At 35.3% G+C, this 22,081-nt stretch overlaps 1 protein-coding gene across 3 annotated transcripts in view; it reads right to left on the bottom strand.

The window, feature by feature from the left end:
• The window catches only part of ZNF638 (zinc finger protein 638), a 163,088-nt gene that overhangs the window by 13,753 nt on the left and 127,254 nt on the right, over positions 1 to 22,081 (bottom strand). For all 3 annotated transcript variants that reach the window (XM_053586928.1, XM_053586929.1, XM_053586930.1), the window contains 5 exons: positions 19,394 to 19,522; positions 18,088 to 18,129; positions 17,471 to 17,605; positions 15,864 to 15,989; positions 4,409 to 4,446 (listed from right to left, as the gene is read on the bottom strand). In XM_053586928.1, the coding sequence (XP_053442903.1) occupies positions 4,409 to 4,446; positions 15,864 to 15,989; positions 17,471 to 17,605; positions 18,088 to 18,129; positions 19,394 to 19,522 (470 nt within the window). The remainder of the gene's footprint in view (positions 1 to 4,408; positions 4,447 to 15,863; positions 15,990 to 17,470; positions 17,606 to 18,087; positions 18,130 to 19,393; positions 19,523 to 22,081) is intronic.

Below are 22,081 nucleotides of genomic sequence, written 5' to 3'. Positions count from 1 at the left end.
AAAACATGGGCAGAACTAAGACCACTGATTTGCTCCTTTTACTCATGTGAGTTAGAACCAATTTTGTCCCTCCTCTGTCAAGTTTATACCTGAGTTAGAACCAATTTTGTCCCTCCTGTGTCAAGTTTATACCTGACATCAGAAGACCAGATGTGAATTTGAGACACCTCAAGTTATTATCAGGTCCTATGCCCAACAATACGGGCTGAAATAATAAAACATTACACATATACACAGTTCTGCAATGAAACTAATGATATGTGGGTCATTACAAAAGTTCTGAACTACAAAAAATCAAAAACAATATCTATGCAGACAGAAACAAATGAAGCCCTCATTTAGGGAGCAAACAAAAGTGAGCAAGGTGAAACTTGTACAGAGTGAATCAGAAATGACATTACCATCTGTGTTTCTTGGAAGTGAAATCATGCAGCATAATATAGCCTGTCTCAAAACTTTCATAGGGACCTATGTACATGCATTAAAATTTTATAAGTGAACCTTAGCTAAAAATAACAGAAATATATAGTGGTAGGAAGAAAAGATCACACTTCACCATACTACTTTTAATTTTTTTGAGATGTGGAAACATATTTGTTTTTAATTTCCCCCACACTATATTTTTATTAATTAATACTTAAAACTTTCTTTGAAAAGTATTCTTTATATACTTTATTAGAGATTTAGAGTTAGTAGCGAAACTGACAACATCACCTTAACATGAACACATAGTCTTATAAACATACACCTTTGGCTATATTATAAGGAACAATATGTAAAAAAGAAACCTTTCTGATTATAGAGGATATTATAAAATTCCAGTATCATTTTTTAAAGTAACAATTTTCAGAAGAAATGGAGGAGAGAGATGCTTGGCCAAGTTTATGTCACTGATCTTATCATGGTCTTCCCAAATCCAAAGTAAATAAAAAGTTTGTGATTCTGAGGCACACAAAAAATAAAGTATTTTTACATTACTATTACATAGACCAGAGGTTATTGTGAAGAATAAGGAAAATCTTAGCTTCTGAAAACCATATCCAGCATGCTACCAATACAAATCAAAGCTTCACAAGTATATTCAGACAATTACATTAGAAGCAACAAGTGGAAGAAAGACACCAGAGAGTAACTCAGAATGTCAATACCTCTTATGAAGAGCTGACTCTTTTTTTCCTAATTTTTAAGGAAGGAGAGACTAAGCCATCTTTGACATGATTCCCAAAGCACGACCATGTGCCCTTTAGTTGACAATGCAAAACGATGTTTATCTGTGTCCTGAGATGTTCACATTTCAGAAGTGAATAGTAAGTTTGAGCTTCCAAAGGAGAAAAACTTAAGAGAACCTCTTGACAAAAGTTGTCAAGGCAATAGGTTTGAGGAATTTATTTTAGGTTCAATAGCCAATAACCATAGACCATAATCAACATGTATTCTATTAGTTGCAAGAGCTACCCTGCATATGCTAGAAAGGTTTTTATTTTAAATAATTTACATACTTTATATTCAAAATACCAATGGCTGATTTTAAGTATTCCAAATTCTTAGAATTTACAATAAAAATTTGTGGTTAAACACAAACATTAACAACGAAAAAAGTAATTACATTCAAAGTTACAGCAGTTATGTGAGTATTGTTTTTCAAAACGTTAAGCTTTTGTTTTTAAATGACAAAACTTGTTTCTAATAATGAAGAATAAATTCAAATTTCTGTCTCATTACTGTATTGAATATGGGCTTAAAAGGCTTTATAAAATTAGGGCTCTATAAAACAAACATCTATGGGCCTAGAAGAATAATAATGGAGATCTTGATCCCTGCCTCAAGGATATAGTAAGACTTACTCCTTTACCATTTTTAAAGTTTCTCAAAAGTAAAAGTTATTATCATTTATATAAAACCAATCACTATGCAGTTCCACACTTGAAACAGAGAATACAGACCTACTCAGAAAAATGGTTTAATTACAAATTTGTCCTTGTGTGCCAGTTTTTAAAAATTATAGTGCTTTTTTCATAGAAATCGTTCACCAAAAATTAATATCTGCTTCGTGGCTAATATGGTGAAACTGATCAAGTTAGCTTGAAGAGACAGTGTGAGAATATCAAATAAATGACATTATTAGATCTTTTTTAATGATCAAATGAAAATATAGCCATATTCTGAGAAACAGCATTTTAAAAAAGGCTTCTAGTAAGGTATTCGGGATACAGATATCTGCTTTTCCACACCCCTTCCCCCAACTCCCAACATTATCTTTAATAATAGAAATTTCCCAACCCTTAGAAAAGGTGTATGATAAAAGCTGGGCATGAGAACACAGGTTAACACCACAAGACAATCATCTTAAGAAACTTAACCTGGGACTTCACAGTACTAAAGATTAGTGTTTATTTTAGAGGCCCAGTGGGTACTTCCAATATCAAGGAATTAGGAAAATTTCATCTAGCATCCTTCTAGCATCCTTATTTGGTACCTTAATCACATGATAAACAAACCTTGTTTACATGTGAAGGGAATGTATACAGGCGTAATATGGATTATTAAATCAGAGATGTATCTTCATGAGATTTCCTCTAAATAAGAATAATCTATTTAAATAGTTTATAGTAATTATAAACTAAAATTCTTTATAGAATATAATATAAAGAAGCTTATTTATGATGAATTAGTAACTGCCAGTGCTTAGTTAAAAAACAAACAAAAAAGGGGAGGGAAAGGTAGCATTAGTCTGTTATCCTAGCTACTCTGAAGGCTGAAGCAGGAGGACGCGTTGAGCCCAGGAGTTCAAGGCCATCCTGGGCAATACAGTAAGACCCTGTCTCTAGAAAACAACAACAAATAGTATTTTCTCAGAATCAGTTTACCCTAAAAGAAATGTGAAGCATTTTGGCTATATTCTATATCTTTTCCTCTAATGTCACTCGTCAGAAAACAATGAATGTAAAAAAGGAATTTAGAAGTTCTTAGTGCTAGAATTAAAAACATCATATTTTATAAGGTTGAATAACTCTCTATAAATTCATTAAGAAACATATTTGATCTGACAAATGCTATTGCTGCGGATAACAGCTTTTGTTGTAGACCTAAAGAAAACTCTTAACAGAGTTTTCAGAAGAGTTGATTTACTTACCCAGCAGAGTTAATCTGGTCCAACTGTGGGTTTATACTGCTACTTGTGGCATTGTGGTTTACTAAGCCTTTTGTGGGCTTGAATAGCAAACATTGCTGGTGGTACTATTTCTTAGGCATGTAAATATAATTGATATAAAAACACATGACTTTAAAGTCTGTGCTAACACATATACAGTGGAACCTCTGGAAGTTGACCACCCAAGGGACTGTAACAAACTGGTCAACATAAGGTACTAGGCCTACTATACTGAGACATACATGTGGTACATGTCCAGTCTATGAAAATTAGGCCAACTTAGGTAGTCAAATATAGGGAGGTAGTCAACTATGGAGGTTCCACTGTAGCAAATCTATTGCTTTAAGTTGTCAGTATATTTGAAATGTACTCAAAATCATCTTTATCATCTAAAAAAGTCTGATTTATAGAAGTACTAAGAAAATCCATAGACAGTCTGTTCTTCAGCCATCTTAAAATGAGTACATCAAATAAAATATAACTTTCCATATTTAAACACTTTCAAACTTCCATATATTAGCAATATGCTCTTGTAACATGGACTAACAAATGTGGATAAATTAGTACACAAAAGTATTTTGAACAGTGATTCACAATGAAGTGCACTGAAAGCAGATTATTAATTGGCAGGACAGGTGGTAAAGAAGAGGGTTATCTATCAGAATGGGAAAGTTACTAAGGAGAGATGTACTCTATGTTGGTTAAAACAAGGTTGTGAGTCACTAGGTTTGTGCAGACTAAAAATAAAGTTTTCATCTTCTGATAATACAGAACAGTGTACACAATTTTAGTTGACAAATATCCCTTCTTTCTATCTCAGTTGTTCTAAAAAAAAAAAAAAGGATCAAAATACACATTGGAAAGAATTTTTTTTGTGTTTACGGTAAAGTTTACTAGTATGTTTTATTATTTTGGAATAGAAAACTCTAAAAGAATATTGATCAGAGTTGAGTTTTTCAAGAGTTTCAGCAAAAATTTTTCTGAAGTCATATTTGCATATTTAATTCAAACTGTGCACTTATATGCAATTTTTCCAAATATTCAGTAAATACCTTAATGAAACAGAAAAAAACCTCAACAAAACAGAATTCCTATGGCAAACACAACCCAAAAGGAAAACCACAAGCTCACATATACACAAAATAAACATATAAAACAGAAACTTTCCTACACATGAACAAATTACTAGAAAATATAGAAATAAAATTCAGTAACTAAACAGTACATAAAAATGTTGGTAAATTTAAAGCAACATACCTTTCTTTTCCTAGTTCTGGGTCTTTTTCAGTTTGCATCTGTAATGTAATCAACATTTATTAGAGGTTATTCTATTTGATTTAAAATACTTAACCGATCAATGCAACGTTTTTAGTTAAAAATCTAAGCTCTTTTAAAGTAAAAAGAATGTACCTAAAAATATGTAAGAACACCTAGTTTCAACTGTGTACACAGCTATCAGGTCCTAAATTTATTTTTTTTTATGAAGGACCCCCTAAATTAGGTTACACAGAATAATCAACATACAGCAATTAATGAGGATAAGTAAGTTTCCTTACTGTTGATATAAATAAGAAACACTTAACTATAAAAGCCTAGAAATACCATCCTTTTGCTAAGAATGAAAGCAATAAACCTAAAATATTAGTATCTTCCTTGTAGAATTTGAAACGACTTGTATTCAGAGGAGGCCAGCTGACTTAAAAAGATTTTATTCAAAACACCTAAAAATATTGGACAAAATTTAGTAACAATCCTTTTACATACTTACCTGACCTCCCACCCCAAAGCAATGTTCTGGAACTCAAAAAGGAAGAAGTTAAAAATCAGTGCCTATGTACTAAGCACTGTACTTAAGACACACCAGCAAAAAAAAAAAAAAAAGGCAAAAACCTGCTTGTGAGAGTTTATACATACTAGAAGGAGGCCTTTCTATAGAATCGTGTATTCTCTAGGATGAAATTATCTTTCTAGAAAGAGTCTATCAGACTAAAAATTGAGAATAGTACTTAAAGAAATTGAATAACGTGCCTGGAGAGGATTTCTGGTATAGGTGTTGAAATCTCAGAATAAAGGCTTCCTGTACTGGGGTATCTGGTGGGAAGTTTACTTTATAATGGATAGCTAAAATTAAAGATGACAGTCAATAAACTCCAATCACAGTGGTTACAAGCAGGTCTCCCATTCAGAAAATAAGACTGTTAGAGAAGAAAACTCTATGATAAAAAAGGAAATCTATATAAAAAACCTTTATTAGCTAACTTGTTCCTTATGCATAAGTATAAAAGAAAAACAGGCTTGGTGCCTGTGGCTCAAGCGGCTAAGGCACCAGCCACATACACCCGAGCTGGCAGGTTCGAATCCAGCCCAGCACACCAAACAACAGTGATGGCTGCAACCCAAAAATAGCTGGGTGTTGTGGCAGGCACCTGTAGTCCCAGCTACTTGGGAGGTGGAGACAGGGGAATCGCTTGAGCCCAGGAGTTGGAGGTTGCTGTGAGCTGTGATGCCACAGCACTCTACCCAGGGCAACAGCTTAAGGTTCTGTCTAAAAAAAAAAAAAAAAGTAGAAAAACAAATGCATAAAAGTGAACTAGATAAGTATATTGAAAGTGGCTGAAGAAAGATTTCAGACAACTGAACAACTTTTTAAAAACCTCTAAAGAAAAAACAAGATCCAAGAAGGTGAACCAGAAAGATCATTCAGCTGAATTCTCCTATTAAGTTCCTCCTTCTAGGAATGGGAGAAAGCCAGGCTTAGTATGCAGACCTTGCCTGGAGCTGTGGGGTGGGAACGCAGGGAGGTGAGAAGATGCTGGATACAGTGCATGAATCTGAGCGGCAGAATCTGACACATCCAGCCAGTTTTCGTTCTGGTGGGAGCTACCGGCTTCACCACGGAGGTCTGGGACGGGAGGAAACCTTTTCACAGTTTTTGGTTCTGGGGGAAGATGCACACTGGGTGGAAAGCCTGGAAGAGTGGGCGCACCCAAGCAATGTACAACAGTCAGATTTGAGGGCTGGTAGGAGCAGATTTACCACCGGCTTGGCAGAGGTAGAGACGGCTGTACTGGGAAGGTCTTGGCCGCCAGGAAGCAGCCATTGTGGTAAGGTCGTGAGGATGGGCCACCTACAGGGACACAGGCTTCTACCTGCTGGGATCAGACCTCCAATCGGAACAGCCTCAGGGACTCCAGCAACCCCCGGGTTGCCTGGGGGCACGATGAGACCTGCTTCTGAAGGATTCTGGAGAGCACTGAGATCCCAACCCAGTGGGACCTAGTAAATAATCAGGCACTCACCACCGCCAATTAAGCTGGGAAACAGGTCTATGCCTGGGAACTAGAGAGGTTAACAGCTGTGGTGTCCGTTCCCTAAAACCATAGCACCACCTGGTGTCACGGCAATATGTTGACATACAAATATATTCCTACTAAAGTTGGACCCTTGCTCCATATATATGTATAATGGAGCATTATACATATGTATACAATATGTATGTACATATATACAATTATTTTTGTATTTATTCTCTATTTTTTCCTTTTTATTCTCCTGTTGTTCCATTTTTTTTTTTTATTCTTTGTTCCTTCATTTATTTCTTGCTGAGGTTGCTAATTTTTGGTTGTTATAGCTCTTTGTTAATTATATTTAAGAGTTCTGTTTCTTGCTAACTTGTTTGGTTGGTTCTATTCTTAACTTCCATTTTCACTTTCATCAAGAGCAAGGGCTCCTATATTTTTTGGTTACAGTATTTCAGCCTCATTTATCTCTCTCCCTATTTCACTCCTCTATATTCTCTCTTCTACCTTTTTCATCTCTCCCACATAAATCATTTCTGGAAAAGCTAATATATCTCCTCCCCCTCTTTTTTTTCTTTCTTTATTCCACTTCCTTCTCTCTTCTTTATTTGATACAATGGTATTTTTAGTCTCCCTTGTCTATTATTACCATTGTTTCTTTTTTCTTTCTTTTTTTGCTAAGAGCTGGGGTGACACAGTTGTGGTCTGGCAGGTAGACCATAGCAGTAGTCTGGCTCAAGCAGACTACCTTTCAACCTTCGGCCCTAGGAAGAAAGTACTGACAAGATCACATTGCAGAATTTTCTATTTTGTTTTCATCCCTACTTAATTTTTTTTTTTTTTTTTTGTAGAGACAGAGTCTCACTTTATGGCCCTCGGTGGAGTGCCGTGGCCTCACACAGCTCACAGCAACCTCCAACTCCTGGGCTTAAGTGATTCCCTTGCCTCAGCCTCCCGAGTAGCAGGGACTACAGGCGCCTGCCATAACGCCCGGCTATTTTTTGGTTGCAGTTTGGCCGGGGCCGGTGCCTTACTGACTGAGCCACAGGCGCCGCCCCATCCCTACTTAATTTTTTCTTCCAGTTCTTGTTTTTGCTCTTTTTTTCCTCTTCCTGTTTTTGGCAAAGGCAGAGTCTAGTTCCACTCAAGCTGGTAGGGAGCACCTGATTTTGAGGAACCCAACGAGCCCAGCCCCTCAAAATCTTTGAGTTATAAGTGTGGCCTTAGTACTGTGCTGATCAATATCATTTCTTCCATTACTCTCATCTTCTTTCTAACCTTCTCTCCTGTTCTTCAATTTTTTTGTTATTTCCCCTTCCTTTTTTTTCCTTTTGGAATTTCCTTCTTCTTCTTCTTTTTTTTTTTTTTTTCCTATTTCTTGTCCTTTTGTTTCTCTCTGCCCACTCTATACCCTTTTCCTCCTTTTGGCCTCATACCAAGAGGCCTCTTCATCACCTCAACTCTGAGACAAGGAAATGTGAAGCAAAGGAAGAAGAAAGAAGGAAAAAGGAGCATAAGGAAGTGAACAAGAACAAAGCACACATAAGGAGGAAACAACAGAAAAATTCAGGTACCATGTAAAACCAAAATAGAGTAACTCTTCCAAGGGACCACGAAGCAGCTTTTATAGAAGACTCCTCCTATAAAGAATTAATGGATTTGACAGAAAGGGAATTTAAAATATACATGATTAAGACAATAAAGGGGATGGATGAGAAAATGGAAAGACAGAAACAAGTCAGATGAGAGATATGTAGGATATCTCTCATCTAGGGCCACTCTATCCTCTGCCAAGGATATGGCAGAGCTTAAGAAATGAGGGAGACAATCAGGGAAGGTAAAGACGCAGCACACAGTATCAAAAATAGATTAGACTATGGAGAAGAAAGAACATCAGAGCTAGAGGATCAAGTGTTCGAGTTAACCTAGGTAGTTACAGAGGCAGAAAAGGAGAGAGAGAAAGAAGAGCAGGTGCTTAGAGAACTACAATACTCCATGAAGCATTCAAACATACGAATAATAGGAATCCCTGATGGGGAAGAAGACTGTCCCAAAGGTATGGAAGCCCTACTGGAGACTATCATAAATGAAAACTTCCCAAATTTTACAAAAGATCCTTACACACTCCTTTCAGATAGTTAACAAACCCCAGGTCATCTCAACTCTAACAGAGCTTTCCTAAGACACATTGTAATGAACCTGTCCAAAGTCAAGACGAAGGAGGAAATTCTACAAGCAGCTAGGAATAAGCACCAACTGACCTACAGAGGCAGAGCCATTAGGATGACCAACTTTTCAACTAAAACCTTCCAAGCCAGAAAAGCATGGTCATCCACCTTCAATGTCCTTAAACAAAATTTTTTCAGCCCAGAATTCTGTATCCTGCTAAACTAAGCTTTAAAATGGATGGAGAAATCAAATCTTTTGTGAATATACAAACACTGAGGAAATTCACCATGAGATCTGTTCTTTGGGAAATACTTAGACCTATTCTCATCATTGAACACCACAATGGACCACCACCAAAGTAAACACCTAGAAGCCAAAGGCCAAAACTTAGCTTCCACAATGGCACAAAGGATAAAACTATACAATATACTTTCTCATAACAAGATGAATAAACTTTATTTTCAGATACAAGTGGATTCAAAGCAACTATAGCTAAGAAAAACAAAGATGGACACTTCATACAGGTCAAAGGAATAATACAACAAGAAGACATCTCAATTTAAAATATTTATGCACCTAACTTAAATGCTCCCAGGTTTATGAAACAAACTTTGAGAGATCTGAGCAATATAATATCCGGTAACACCGTAATAGCCGGGGACTTTAACACGCCTTTGACAGAACTGGACAGATCTTCTAAACAGAAACTAAACAAAGATACAAAGGACTTCAATGTGACCCTAGAACAAATCAGATTAATAGACATATACAGAACATACAATTCCCAAAAAGAATATACTTTTTTCTCATTAGTCCATGGCACATACTCCAAAATAGATTACAACCTAGGATACAAATCAAACCTCAGTGAAATTAAAGGAATAGAAATTATACCTTGTTACTTCTCAGACCAGAAGACTATAAAGGTATAACTCACTCCAAAATGTTCACACCCACACAAGGGTGTGGAAATTAAACAAACAACCTTATGCTGAACGATAGTTGGGTTCAGGAAGAGATAAAGAGGGAATTGTTAAATTCCTCAAACATAAAAACAACGAACACACAAGTTACCAAACCCATGGGATACAGCAAAACCAATCCTGAGAAGATTTATTGCACTAGTTGCCTTCATTGGAAACAAAGAAAGTCTGTGCATCAACATACTCACAAACCAACTTATTGAATTGGAAAAAGAACAATCTAATCCTAAACCCAGCAGAAGAAAATGACCAAAATTAAATTAGAGATTAATGAAATTGAAAACAAAAAAATCATATTCAGAAAATTATCAAAACAAAGTGTTTAAAAAAAATGAATAAAATAGATAAACCTTTAGCCAAATTAACTAGAAACATAAAAGTAAAATCTCTAGTGACTTCCATCAGAAACAATAAAGGGGAAATAACAACAGATGCCACAAAGATAAAAGAGATTATCTCTGAATACTGCAAGAAACTACACACAGAAATTTGACAATGTGGAGGAAATGGATCAATACTTGGAATTACACCCTCTCCCTAGGCTTAATCAAGAAGAAACAGATTTCCTGGACAGACCAATTTCAAGAATGAGATCAAAGAAATAATAAAAAAAATCTCCCAACAAAAAAATGCCCTGGTCCAGATAGCTTCACACCAGAATTCTATCACACCTTCAAAGAAGAGCATATACCCATACTACAGAAACTATTCCAAAAAAATTAAGAAGGAAAGAATTTTTCCCAACACATTCTATGAAGCAAACATCACCTTCATATCAAAACCAGGAAAAGACCAAACTAAAAAGGAGGACTTCAGACCAATTTCACTAATGAACATAGATGTAAAAATCCTCAGTATAATCTTAGTCAATAGATTACAGCTTCTCATTAAAAAAACAAACAAACAAACAAACAAACAAACAAAAAACACCATATATCATGATTCAGGGATGCAAGGCTGGTTTAACATACCCAAGTGAGTATATGTAACTCAATAGAAGCAAAAACAAAGAGCATATGATCCTCTCAATAGATGCAGAAAAAGCATTCGATAAAATTTAACATCCCTTCTAATTAGAACTGTGAAGGATATAGGCATAGTTGGCACATTTCTCAAATGAATCAAAGCCATCTACGACAAATCCACAGCTAATATTATACTGAATGGAGTAAAACGGGAAGATTTTTCAACTCAGAACTGGAACAAGACAAGGTTGTCCTGTATCAACACTACTACTGAACATAGTGCTAAATACAATCAGGCAAGAGAAGGTAATAAAGGACATTCAATTGGAGGCAGAGGAAGTTAAACGCTCCCTCTTTGCCAACAATATGATCTTACACTTAGAGAACCCCAAAGACTCAACCCCAAGACTCCTGGAAGTGATCAAAAAACACAGTAATATATCAAGATATAAAATCAATAGCCAAGATGAAAAGCTAATCAAAGATATAATTCCCTTCACAGTAGCTTCAAAGAAAATGAAATACCTAGGAATATACCTAACAAAAGAGGCAAAGGGCCTCTATAAAGAAAACTATGAAACCCTAAGAAAATAGCAGAAGATGTTAACAAATAGAAAAATATACCAGGCTCACAGTCTTAAAATGTCTATGCTTCAGAAAGCAATCTACAGATTCCATGCGATCCCCATTAAAATACCAACATCATACTTTCAAGATTTGGAAAAAAAAAATTCTGCGTTTTGTATGGAACCAGAAAAAAACCCATATAGCTAAGGCAGTGGTTCTCAACCTTCCTTATGCCTCGACTCTTTAATACAGTTCCTCATGTTGTGCTGACCCCCAACCATGAAATTATTTCAATTGCTATTCATAACTATGATTTTGCTACTGTTATAAATCATAATGTAAATATGATATGTGAGATGGTCTTAGGCCACCCCTGTGAAAAGGTCATTCAACCACGGAAGAGATCACGACCCACAGGTTGAGAACTGCTGAGCTAAGGCAATTCTTAGTAATAAAAACAAGGCCAGAAGCATCAGTCTACCAGATTTTTCGCTATACTACAAGGCCAGAGTGATCAGAACAGTGTGGTACTGGCACAAAAATAGAAACATAGACATCTGGAACCATAAGATGAAACTAGTATCTTAACAACCACTTGATCTTTTGATAAACCAAACAAGAACATACACCGGGGGAATACACTGGATAACCACATGTAAAAGACTGGACCTGAAACTGCACCTTTCTCCATTCACTACAATTGATTCAAGATGGATAAAAGATCTAAATCTAAGGCATGAAACAATAAAAATCCTGAAAGAAAGTGTGTGGAAAATATTCAAAGGTATCAGCCTGAGAAAAGACTTTATTAAAAAAATAAACAAATGGGACTTAATTAAACTGAATAGCTTCTGTACAGATAAGGGAGACAACAATCAAAATAAGTAGACAACAATCAAAATAAGTAGACAACGATCAAAATAGGAAAAGATATTTGCATATTATGAATCAGACAAAAGCTTGATAACTAGAGAGATAACTACAGAGAACTCAAATTCAACATCAAAAAAAGGGCCAACAATCCCTTATATCAATGTTCTAATGAAGACAGACGGGTGGCTAACATATGAAAAAATGCTCATCATCCCTAATTATTAGAGAAATGCAAATCAAAAGCACCCTGAGATATCACTTAACCCCAGCAAGAATGGCCCACATCACAAAGTCTCAAAGCTGCAGATGCTGGTGTGGATGTGGAGAGAAGGAAACACTTTTACACTGCTGGTGGGACTGCAAACGAATACAACCTTTTCAGAAGGAAGTATGGAGAATCCACAAAGAACTCAAACTAGAGCTCCCATTTGATCTTGCAATCCCATTACTGGGTATCTACCCAGAGAAAAAACATCATTTTACCATAAGGACACTTGCTGTGTCCTTAAACAGCTAGACTGTTTATCATAGCTCAATTTATAATTGCCAAAATGTGAAACAGCCTAAACGTCCACCAGGAATGGATTAACAAGCTGTGGCATATGTATACCATGGAATACCATTCAGTCACTAAAAAAGATGGAGACTTTACATCTTTGTATTAATCTGGATGGAGTTGAAGTATATTCTTCTTAGTAAAGCATCACAAGAATGGGAGAAGCAAGAATCTTATGTACTCAATTCTCATGTGAGGACGACTGATGCTAGTACATGGTAGAGGATGATGGAACAGGGGAGTGGAGACAGGGAAGGAGGGAGGAAGGGAGGGGAGTCACAATGTGACACACCTCTTGGGGGTGGGACACAATTATAAGAGGGACTTTACCTAACAAATGCCAAGCAGTGTAACCTGGTTCACTGTACCCTCAATGATGATCCCACCCCCTGCACCACCACCAAAAAACCTCTAAAGAACATCTTCGGAAAAATTCAATAGACTAGATCTGCAAAGTCAGTATAGTGTTATTTTCAGAAAAATAGAACATTAAAAACTGAACCAAAGAAATAATAAGGGAAAACTTTCCTCTGGTGAAGGAACACACTATCTTTAGATTTTATAGAAATCACTGAATGCTCTGAGCAGTTTGTAAGAAGTGAGTCCCAAACCAAGAGATAATGTTGCTAACTGGCCTAGCTATACTGACCGTACTTAGAAATTCTTGAATGGGCTCGGCACCAGTAGCACAGTGGTTACAGCGTCAGCCACATATACGGAGGCTGGCTGGTTCAAACCCAGCCCAGGCCTGCTAAACAACAAATGCCAGCTGCAACAAAAAATAGCTGGGCGTTGTGGCGGGTGCCTGTAGACCGAGCTACTCGGGAGGCTGAGACAAGAGAATCGCCTAAGCCCAAGAGCTGGAGAGGTTGCTGTGAGCTGTGACGCCACAGCACTGTACCAAGGGCGACAAAGTGAGACTCTGTCTCTTAAAAAAAAAAAAAAAAAAGGCCATAGCATTAAGAAGGTTGAGAATCACTGTCTTAGAGATTGTTCTCTTAACTTCCTTTAGGGCCTCTCAAATAACTCGTTTGCAGAGAGCTTATCACTCTTAAGTTACACAACACCCACTTTAAAAAATTTTTTTAAAAATAAAATACGAAGTCTCACTATGTTGCCCAGGCTGAAGGGCAGTGGCTATTCGTAAGATACAATCCTGCTCCTGATCATCTTGGGAATTCTTACTTGCTATGTTTCCAATCTGGGCTGGTTCACCCCTCCTTAGGCAACCTGGTGATCCCCTGCTCCTGTGAGGTCACCATATTGATGCTAAACTTAGTGTGGACACATGACCACCATAGCACACCAGTCAGCTTCCCAAGTAGCTGGGACTACATGTGTGCCTGGCTGTATCTTTTAATCTTAAAAGCTTTCAGAGAAACTAAATAGGTATGAATAAAATTAGCCTTCTACTCAAAAGTACTTGTTGCTGAAATCAAGGGAAAAACCACCTGAGTACAGAATTCTCCACCTAGACAAACATCTAAGAGCAAAATATAGTGGATTTCACGTATGCAGGGATTCAGAAAATGTACCATCCACACAAACTTTATCAGGTAAAAAAAGAAACAAAACTGTGGCACAACTTTGAGAAATGACTGGGAATGTAAGAAACTCACCTTTGAATGCACAAATTATGGATGCATATTACATATTTGCTTCTTTATACACCCACTCTCATTACTATGTAATTCTGTAGTAAGTATCTTCATACTCAGATATCAAAGATACAGTATTTATTTATTCATTTTTTTATTTTTTTGAGACAGAGCTCAAGCTGTCACCCTGGGTAGCGTGCCATGGCATCACAGCTGACAGCAACCTCCAACTCCTGGGCTTAGGCGATTCTCTTGCCTCAGTCTCCCAAGTAGCTGGGACTACAGGCACCCACCACAATGTGCGGCCATTTTTTGGTTGTAGTTGTCCTTGCCATTTGGCAGACCCTGGCTAGATTCGAGCCCGCCAGCTCTTGTGTAAGTTGGCCAGCATCTTAGCCATTTGAGCTACAAGAGCCAAGCCAAAGATACAGTATTTAGTATTAGTAATGATTACTGCATGCTTCATGTGCAAGCTAACTATAGACATAAAAAAATAAGGTTACAACATACTATACAAGGAAATAACATTTCACATAATAAAAATGGGGAATGTTAGAAAGATAATATTAAATCATAATAAACTCATTTTAAATAGTAGCAAAATAGACACTATTAGAATAAAAATCTGGGAGTAGAGCTAGGTCTTTTTCAATGAACCAAATGTGCTCTCCCAACTTAATAAACTGTAAGAATAAGGTTCTGGATAAAGGCTCAGAAAATAGAGTACCAATTCAGGCAGATGTTTTTATAAATTCTCATTTTCTTTAACTCTAAGAATTTGTGACTAGATTTCTGGAAGAATTTTAGTCAGGATTTACTGTAAATTCGAACTTATTTGAACACAACTAAGTAATAACTTCAAAAACATCAATGATAAATTTCAAAAATGCTTCAAAAACATCAATGATAAATTTCAAAAATGCAATGTTCTGTTCAGAAAAAGCTAAAAACTTAAAAAAAATTTGAGTGAAATAAGCCACTCAAATTTGTGCTTAGACCAGTTATTTATGACAGTACATTTACTTATAGGTACCCTGTTTAATTAAGATTTGGAATGTAGAATTTCCTTTTTTTCTTAGCTGGTAAAAAAATTTTAGCAATTTAACAAAAAACAGGCAAACACCAAATACTGGGACCTATTCTTTCTCTTCTGCCATTGTCAAACAATGAAACTAATAGGAAGAGAAAACATTTGAATCTGAATTTAACTCTTTAATTCACAGGTAGACTGTTCACAGCTTTCCCACATGTATTACTGTGAAAGTCAAGAACCTGTAAATTCTTTCTTACACAGTAAGTTTATAAAAAAGTATAATATAAGCAAATAAAAGAATAAAAAAAATCTTTCTTTCAAAAAGAAGCCAAAATAGATTCAAAGTAGCCCCTGCATGTTGGAGACAATTATGTTACATATGTAGAATATACATACACACGTCAGTAATATCAGAATGCATATGTTACATTTTTTAAAATTACCTTCATTTATTCTCAGCTAAGCTTATATTGCTCCAGAAACCATGAGAATTTTAACAGTGATTACACAACTTTAAAGAAAAAGAACATCTATACAGGGAAACAGTTTGACTACTGCCTGAGCATAATTCTTGAAATTACCTTCAGAGTACTTTTGAGCTTTGGGAAAATGACCTTTGTATTTCTTTAATTTCCTAAAAGCAAAAAAGCTGATTAAAAAAAAAATTACCTCTGATGAGTCTATCTTTGAAGATAAGGTACAGGTCAACACATGGTCACCTATGTGCTGGGGATTTTGTTTCAGAAAGCTGTACATAGACTGAGCAGATTCAGGACTATCTAACTGAAGAATCGCCTTTGGAAAAGACAAAAATATATACACAGTTCTTTAACAAATTAAAAGCAGAATTACCCAGCAATTCCACATTTCAATATATACCCAAAAAGACTGAAAGCAGGAACTCAAGACAGGTTATTTGTACAACCTTGTTCACAGGGACATCATTACAAACAGCCAAACAGTGAAAGTAACCCAACTGCCCATCAACAGATAAGGGGATATACAAAATGTTGTATATGTATGAACAGCGTTATTATTCAGCCTTAAAAAGGAAATTCTGACATGTGCCACAACATGAATAAACCTGAACGACATAATGCTACGTGAAATAAGCCAGTCACAGAAATGCCAATACAATGTAATTCCATGTGTATGAGGTACCCAAAATAGTTGGAATTCATAAAAATAAAAGAATGGTGGTTTTGACATGGCTGGGAAGGGGAAGGAAGAAAAGGGATAGGAAACTTCAGTTTAAGAAGAAAAAAGTTCTCAAAATACAATGGTTCTGATGGTTGCACAATGTAAATGTGCTTAATACCACTGGACTGACACTTAAACATGGTTAAAATGGTTAAGTTTATGTTTACAGGTAGTAAAATTCATGTATTTTACCACAACAATTTTTGTTTCAATTTTTAAAAAGTTGAAATATATTTTTCTTTTACCTTACTAAGGTAAAATAAATCCTTATTTCAAAGTAAACAAGAGAAAACAATTCTTAGAATGTTGCAAAGGCAAGGCAAAATAAGAGGATGGTAAGTATTTGTTAAAACAGAGGATTAAGGGAGAAGCATGAATCCTATGTACTCAATTTTGATATGAGGACAATTAATGACAATTATGGTTATGGGGGGGAACAGAAAGAGGGAAGGAGGGAGGTGGGTGGGGCCTTGGTGTGTGTCACACTTTATGGGGGCAAGACATGATTGCAAGAGGGACTTTACCTAACAATTGCAATCAGTGTAACCTGGCTTACTGTACCCTCAATGAATCCCCAACAATAAAAAAAAAAAAAAAAAAACCAGAGGATTAAGGATGTCTATAACAAAGGTTTAGAATTCCTATATGCAACCTGTGCCCCACTTGTATGTCACACTATCTCTAAAGTGCCAAACATGCTCTATTTATCAGTTAGGAGTACAAAAAATAAATTGATACACAGTTGTTGGGTCAACTAACTACTTTGTATGAAGTAAATATTATGAACTTTGGTGTGAAATCTCACTTTCTAGGCAATAGACAGCTTATCAAAATCTAATTTTAATGAACATATAGCTCAATTAATATAAAATACAGAAGATGTACCAAATGTGAATAGATGAACAATTTTTGGTTCTTTTAAGAAAGTATCTCAGTCTATCATAATTCTAAGTGTTCAAAATGTTTATAGGTGTTTCAGTTTATAGCTGAATAAAAAGTTGCAGACCATAGGAATATAGGGTTCAGTTATATATTCTTTATAGAACATACAACTAAATTAGAGAGAATCTTGTTACCTTATTTCTATTATGCATGAATACATGGTGATCCACTTTTCCAAACTGAAGTCCAACACAAAGTACACACTGAAGTCCGTCTTCGGGTAAATTATCAAAATGTACAAATCGATTTTGAATTTTATCTATATTTGCCTGCAGTTTATTTTAAGGGAAAACATGAGGGGGAAAAAAACCACAGCTGAAGCATTAAATTGCAAAACAGAGATTAACAGTAACTTACTATTACAAAGGCTAGATGATGTCCTCTGCACAAGAGTAAAAAAAGGAGTAAAGATGGTGAGGTATGAATATTAGATATGAGTAAACAGAAAATGATATACTAAAATGAGAGGTATAGTATTTCCACAATAATATATTAACCCTAAACATCCTTAGACAGAGCAACAACTTACTGGAATACTTAATATGCACCCCAGTATCTTTGAGACCAGGGATTACCACATCCTTTATCTCTTATTTTTACCAAGAAGACCAATCTGCCATCTCCACCCACCTCACTACCTTAACATTAGTACTAAGATTTTCTTTAATTCCTAAAAGGTAAGCAAATAAAACAATCAATGCTTCTATCAATTACACAAGCATACAAAAAAGTGGTTAAATGTAAAACTCACCTCTGGGTCATTTTCTTTAATCAAGGTTGTAAATATAGCTTCCTAAAAAGCCAAAATAGATAAAGGTTGAAGGTGTTAAGTTCTTCCATATTCATATACTTACTTAGTAACCTACATCAATATGCATTACACAGTACCTCATAAAATGAGACAGCAAAAATTATGTTCCTACCAAAAATCTTTCCCTTTTCCTAAGTTACCAATGTTCCACCCTGCCCATACAACTTAATTCTCCCTTTTCCTTTAAGAATATTGAAGACTAGTAAGGCAGTACTATTTAGAGAAGACATTCAAATTCACATATAAGGAATTGGAAATTTAGACAACAGGAAAGAGTTCAAATTATACAAGAAAAATTAACTAAGCAAAGGAAGAGATTACGAAGAACAGAGATGTAGGCAAGTAACAAACAGCATAGTGTGTAAGTATATAGCGATGTGGTGCTGTTAAATTAAAAAGAAAGCCAAGAGTGGTACAAAACAAGAATGTCAAAGCTAAAAGAAGATAACAGAAGGATTTGTGTGCAGAAAAGAAACCTGGACTTCATGAGACTATGGCTCCTAATTTTTTTTCTCTTTAACACTACTGACATGTATAAAATAATCTCATCAACTGTATCGACCAGATTCACATGATACACAATGAATGGCTTTGTCAAATCACATGTATTTCCACTTTTCTCTAGAGATTCTGCTATTATTTCTACCTCGTGCTTCTTAGTCGTTGGTAGTAAATGTTTACAGGCCACACAGAGACAATGAATGATTTTTACATCAGCAAAGCTGAATTTGAATAGACTTGCATTTAATATCAGTCTTAATGGATTTGTATAGAAAGAACTTGAAGGAGACAAAACTGATGGTAGTGATCAACTACTTTGATGGTCCAGTGAGAGTTGTCAGAAGATAAAAAGCAATGGTGGATGACATGAGGAAGACGGAACAAGCTCCACAAAGTTAAAATAGACCCGATCTAGTGGGGGAACAAATGTGAGAAATGAGAAAAAAAATTAAAGATAATTCAGTTTGAATAACAGATAATGGCAATGAGCTGAGAACAGAAAGGAGAAGCCTAATTTCAAATAGTATTCAATCTTTCTCTCATCTCAACACACAAAAGGAAAAGAGTTCTCTTACTATGAACTCTCAAATGTGGGATTAGGATTACTGGAGGGACAGGAAAAAGCTTTATCAATGCCTGAAAGGAAAAATGTGACCCGAAGAACAAAACTTGAAAACATAACAGACTACAAAAATCTACTAAGAAGTAAAAGCTAGTAAAAATGATGGTTAAATGCATGATTTACCTCATCTTTTATATTCACGTTTTCAGGAGCCATACTTATTGAGAGTTCATTTCCATCCATTGACACTGGGAAGCAGGTATAAAACTTTATCATAGAATCTGCAGATTTTCTATTTATTTCTATACATGCCTTTTAAAATAAAAATTACAAGAATAAAAAGAGAAGTTTTATTTAAATTATTTTTCTTGTAAAAAAGACTTATAACTATGAGCAAACTACTTCAGTCAAATAAATGTTTAAGATAAAATAAGTAGTCCTTAGAAAGGTGAGGACTACAGGCTAAAAACAGTACATATAAGGAAGAAATAATGAATAACTGAACCCTTAAGACAATACCGAAGACAGAAACAAGGGACATTTTTGCAACTGACACTAAGTTTTATCTTATTCATCACTGTATCCTTAGTATCCAGACCATTACCTTACATTAAGTAGACATTAAATTTCTAGTAATTTTTTTTTTTGTTTTTTGGAGACAGGCTCTCACCCAGGATCTAGTGCAGTATCACAATTATAATTCAATGCTACCTCAAACACCGGGACTCAAGTAATCCTCCTGCCTTGACCTCTCAAACAGCTAGGAATACAGGCACACATCACATTTGACTAATTTTTAAATTTTTTGTAGAAATGAGGTCTCACTAAGTTGCACCAGCTGGTCTCCATAGCCTGTAATGAATATTAATGGATATCTGAGTAAATAAATTTAATGATTGATAAAATATGAGAAATAAGAACTGAATAAATGGAATGAGTGTCATGTTATTTTCCTTTTTTTTTTTTTTTTGATTTTGGCCGGGGCTAGGTTGAACCTGCCACCTCTGGCATATGGGACCGGTGCCCTACTCCTTGAGCCACAAGTGCCGCCAGTGTCAAGTTATTTTCCATTCTGCTATTTTCAGAGGTATAAAATTATAGCTCCATGTTTTTTAGTTTTAATTTTCATACCTGGGTAAGTAAAGAAGTTGACAACTAACAAGGTAGAAGCCAATGTTTATTCATAAGTCTATCCTTAAATGAATTACCTCTATATTGTTTGTCCAATCATTGAACTTTTAATATGTTGTAGTATAATGTGGCTACAAATCCTGTTTCCCATTTTACACAAATTATTTTTCAATTTAATTTCCATTTTGCTTTATGTTATCTTCACAAACATTTTAAGTATTTATATAAAGGAACCTAATAATTTTCCATATAATATCTACAAAAGGATTAAGTCCCCAAATATTTAATACTTCTATCAACTCTAATAAAAACTGAACAATGATGTAGGCTTTGTTAGTCTGGATTTGCTACTTATATCAATTTTAATTGTTTCTAAATACACCAAATTTCCTCTTCTTCAATGTACTGTCACATAAAATATAATTCATATTTATTTCTATTTATTCTTGTCTGTCTTTAAACCAGGCATGCTCAAACTTTTTAAACAGGGGGCCAATTCACTGTCCCTCAGACCGTTGGAGGGCCGAACATAGTTAAAAAAAAAAAAACTATGAAAAAATTCCTATGCACACTGCACATATCTTATTTTGAAGTAAAAAAACAAAACGGAAACAAATACAATCACACCACCTCATTTGGCCCGCGGGCTGCAGTTTGAGGACCCCTGCTTTAAACATTACAGATAATCTACTTTAAAAATATAGTTTTACTGAAATATCACTGCCATAAAGTTCAGCTATTTAAAAGTATACAATGTAATGGTTTTTTAGTGTATTTACAGAGCTGTGCAACCATTCAAACAATGTTCTTTCAACATAATGTAAAACTACATCGTCACTTGTACTCACTCTACTCTCCTAGTTTTCTTAAGCACACTAGCTCTCATTGCCACACATCCTACTTTACTTACAAAGATCTGTACAGATTGCCAACTCCTTTCTATCATAAGAACATCACTTACCACTATTCTTGTGGCATCATTACCATTATTTAAACTCTTTCCAGAAATCTTATCTCCTTTCACAAATTGCTTATAATTAACAATAAATTTTAACTTGTTTTAAACTTAATACTTATCACATAATCATAGAAAACTTAGAACATACAGATAAACCTAGATTGCTCTAAGTACTGATGACATCATTAGTCTGAAAATGGTCATTTCCTATTTAAGTATCACTGGTAAACAGCAGAAAGAATAAAAAAATACTAGTAAAAAAGTGATCTATAAAAATCTTAAGTCATGCAAAAATGCTCTTTATTAAATACATTAAAGTAGTTAAACATTTTGTTTATTTGAGAGTCTTCCTCTGTCTGCCTGTTTAGAATGCAGTGATGTCATCAGAGTTTGCTACAATCTCTTAATTTCTGGGCTCAAGTGATTTTCCTCTTCAGCGTCCTGAGTAGCTACAACTAACAGGCATATACCACCATACCTGGATGATTTTTAAATTTTTTTTGTAAAGACTGAGTCTCATTATATTGCCCAGGCTGTTTTCAAATTCCTTCCCTCAAGTGATCTGTGATTCTCCTACCTCAGCCTCCCAAAGTGATTATCCTGTAATCACTCAGCCTACCTCAGCCTCCCAAAGGATTACAGGCTTGAGCCACAATGCCTGGTCAACATTTTCTATTAAACTAAAATTTTGAGTAAAACTTTGGTACATTAGTAAGATATTTCTTCCCATCATTAAAACTATGCCTGATTAGACAAATACTAAAAGAGTATCTGTTTTATAT

This window comes from Nycticebus coucang, chromosome 4, assembly GCF_027406575.1.
Source record: "Nycticebus coucang isolate mNycCou1 chromosome 4, mNycCou1.pri, whole genome shotgun sequence".
NCBI lineage: Eukaryota > Metazoa > Chordata > Mammalia > Primates > Lorisidae > Nycticebus > Nycticebus coucang.
This window is presented reverse-complemented; position numbering and strand designations above follow the sequence as displayed.